The 1,021-nt window shown below is 61.7% G+C and overlaps 1 protein-coding gene across 1 annotated transcript; it reads right to left on the bottom strand.

Annotated features, from left to right (window-relative positions):
- Positions 1–203: 203 nt before the first annotated feature.
- Positions 204–395, bottom strand: LOC103767946 (dispanin subfamily A member 2b-like; the record flags this gene model as incomplete). The annotated part of the gene is made up of 1 exon (XM_008935079.1): positions 204–395. A coding segment is annotated over one exon (192 nt), but the record flags the coding sequence as incomplete, so codon positions are not given.
- Between the last annotated feature and the right edge of the window lie 626 nt (positions 396–1,021).

Below are 1,021 nucleotides of genomic sequence, written 5' to 3'. Positions count from 1 at the left end.
GCCCTGCTACACCCAGTTTTTGGGTGCTCAGCTCTTGCCAGAGGAGAGGTGTCTTGATGTACTTCCAGGGCAGCCATCAGAGGGTTCTGCAGGGACTTTGAGCGGTGTGGAAAGCGGGACCCCAGCGGGCTCTGGGGAGGGCACACGGTGGGGCTCCCAGCAAGTGTAGCAGGGGATGCTCTGCCCACGGAGCAAGGGAGGGGCTAAGTGGGGCCGAAGGACTGGTGCTCTTTCTGGATGATGTTTGATATGACGATGGTGCCGGTGGCGATCAGGGCGATCATGAGGATGACGAACATGATGTTGAGCAGCAGGGCGGTGATGTTCAGGTACTTGGAGGTGGAGCCGTAGCTGAGCGCCCCGCTGTAGTCCCTGAGGACTTTGCGGTCCCTGGACTGGGGGCAGGTGGAGAGGACAGTCAGTGGGGTTTTGGGGGGGGTGTGGAGGCAGACCCCCAGGGGCTCTGGGTTGGTGGGAGAGGTGCTGGAGCAGCCACGCAAACTTCAGCTGCTATGCTGGGCTGAGTTCCCCCAAAACACCTGGGGTGCCAACTGCACCCTCTGCCTTCTGCAGAGCTTCCAGCCAGGGCTCTATGGGACCAGGGGTCCATGGAGTAGGGGCTTTGTGGGCTCCATTGGGCACCCTTGGATCTGGGGCTCTGTGACATCCACAGTGCTACCTTGCTGGAGCAGCCACGCAAACTTCAGCTGCTATGCTGGGCTGAGTTCCCCCAAAACACCTGGGGTGCCAACTGCACCCTCTGCCTTCTGCAGAGCTTCCAGCCAGGGCTCTATGGGACCAGGGGTCGAGGGAGTAGGGGCTTTGTGGGCTCCATTGGGCACCCTTGGATCTGGGGCTCTGTGACATCCACAGTGCTACCTGAGGTTGGTGTCCCTGTGGGCTCCATGGAGCAGCCCAAGGTGGAGGCTCTGTGGGGTCCACAGGTCTCCCTGGGGCTGGGGACTCTGGGTTCTATGAGGGCTCTGAGGGCTCCATGGGACACCCCGGAGATGGGGCTCTG

Source organism: Merops nubicus, unplaced genomic scaffold (assembly GCF_000691845.1).
Source record: "Merops nubicus isolate BGI_N331 unplaced genomic scaffold, ASM69184v1 scaffold35032, whole genome shotgun sequence".
NCBI lineage: Eukaryota > Metazoa > Chordata > Aves > Coraciiformes > Meropidae > Merops > Merops nubicus.
Note: the sequence above shows the minus strand (reverse complement) of the source record. Positions and strands in the feature narration are given on the sequence as shown.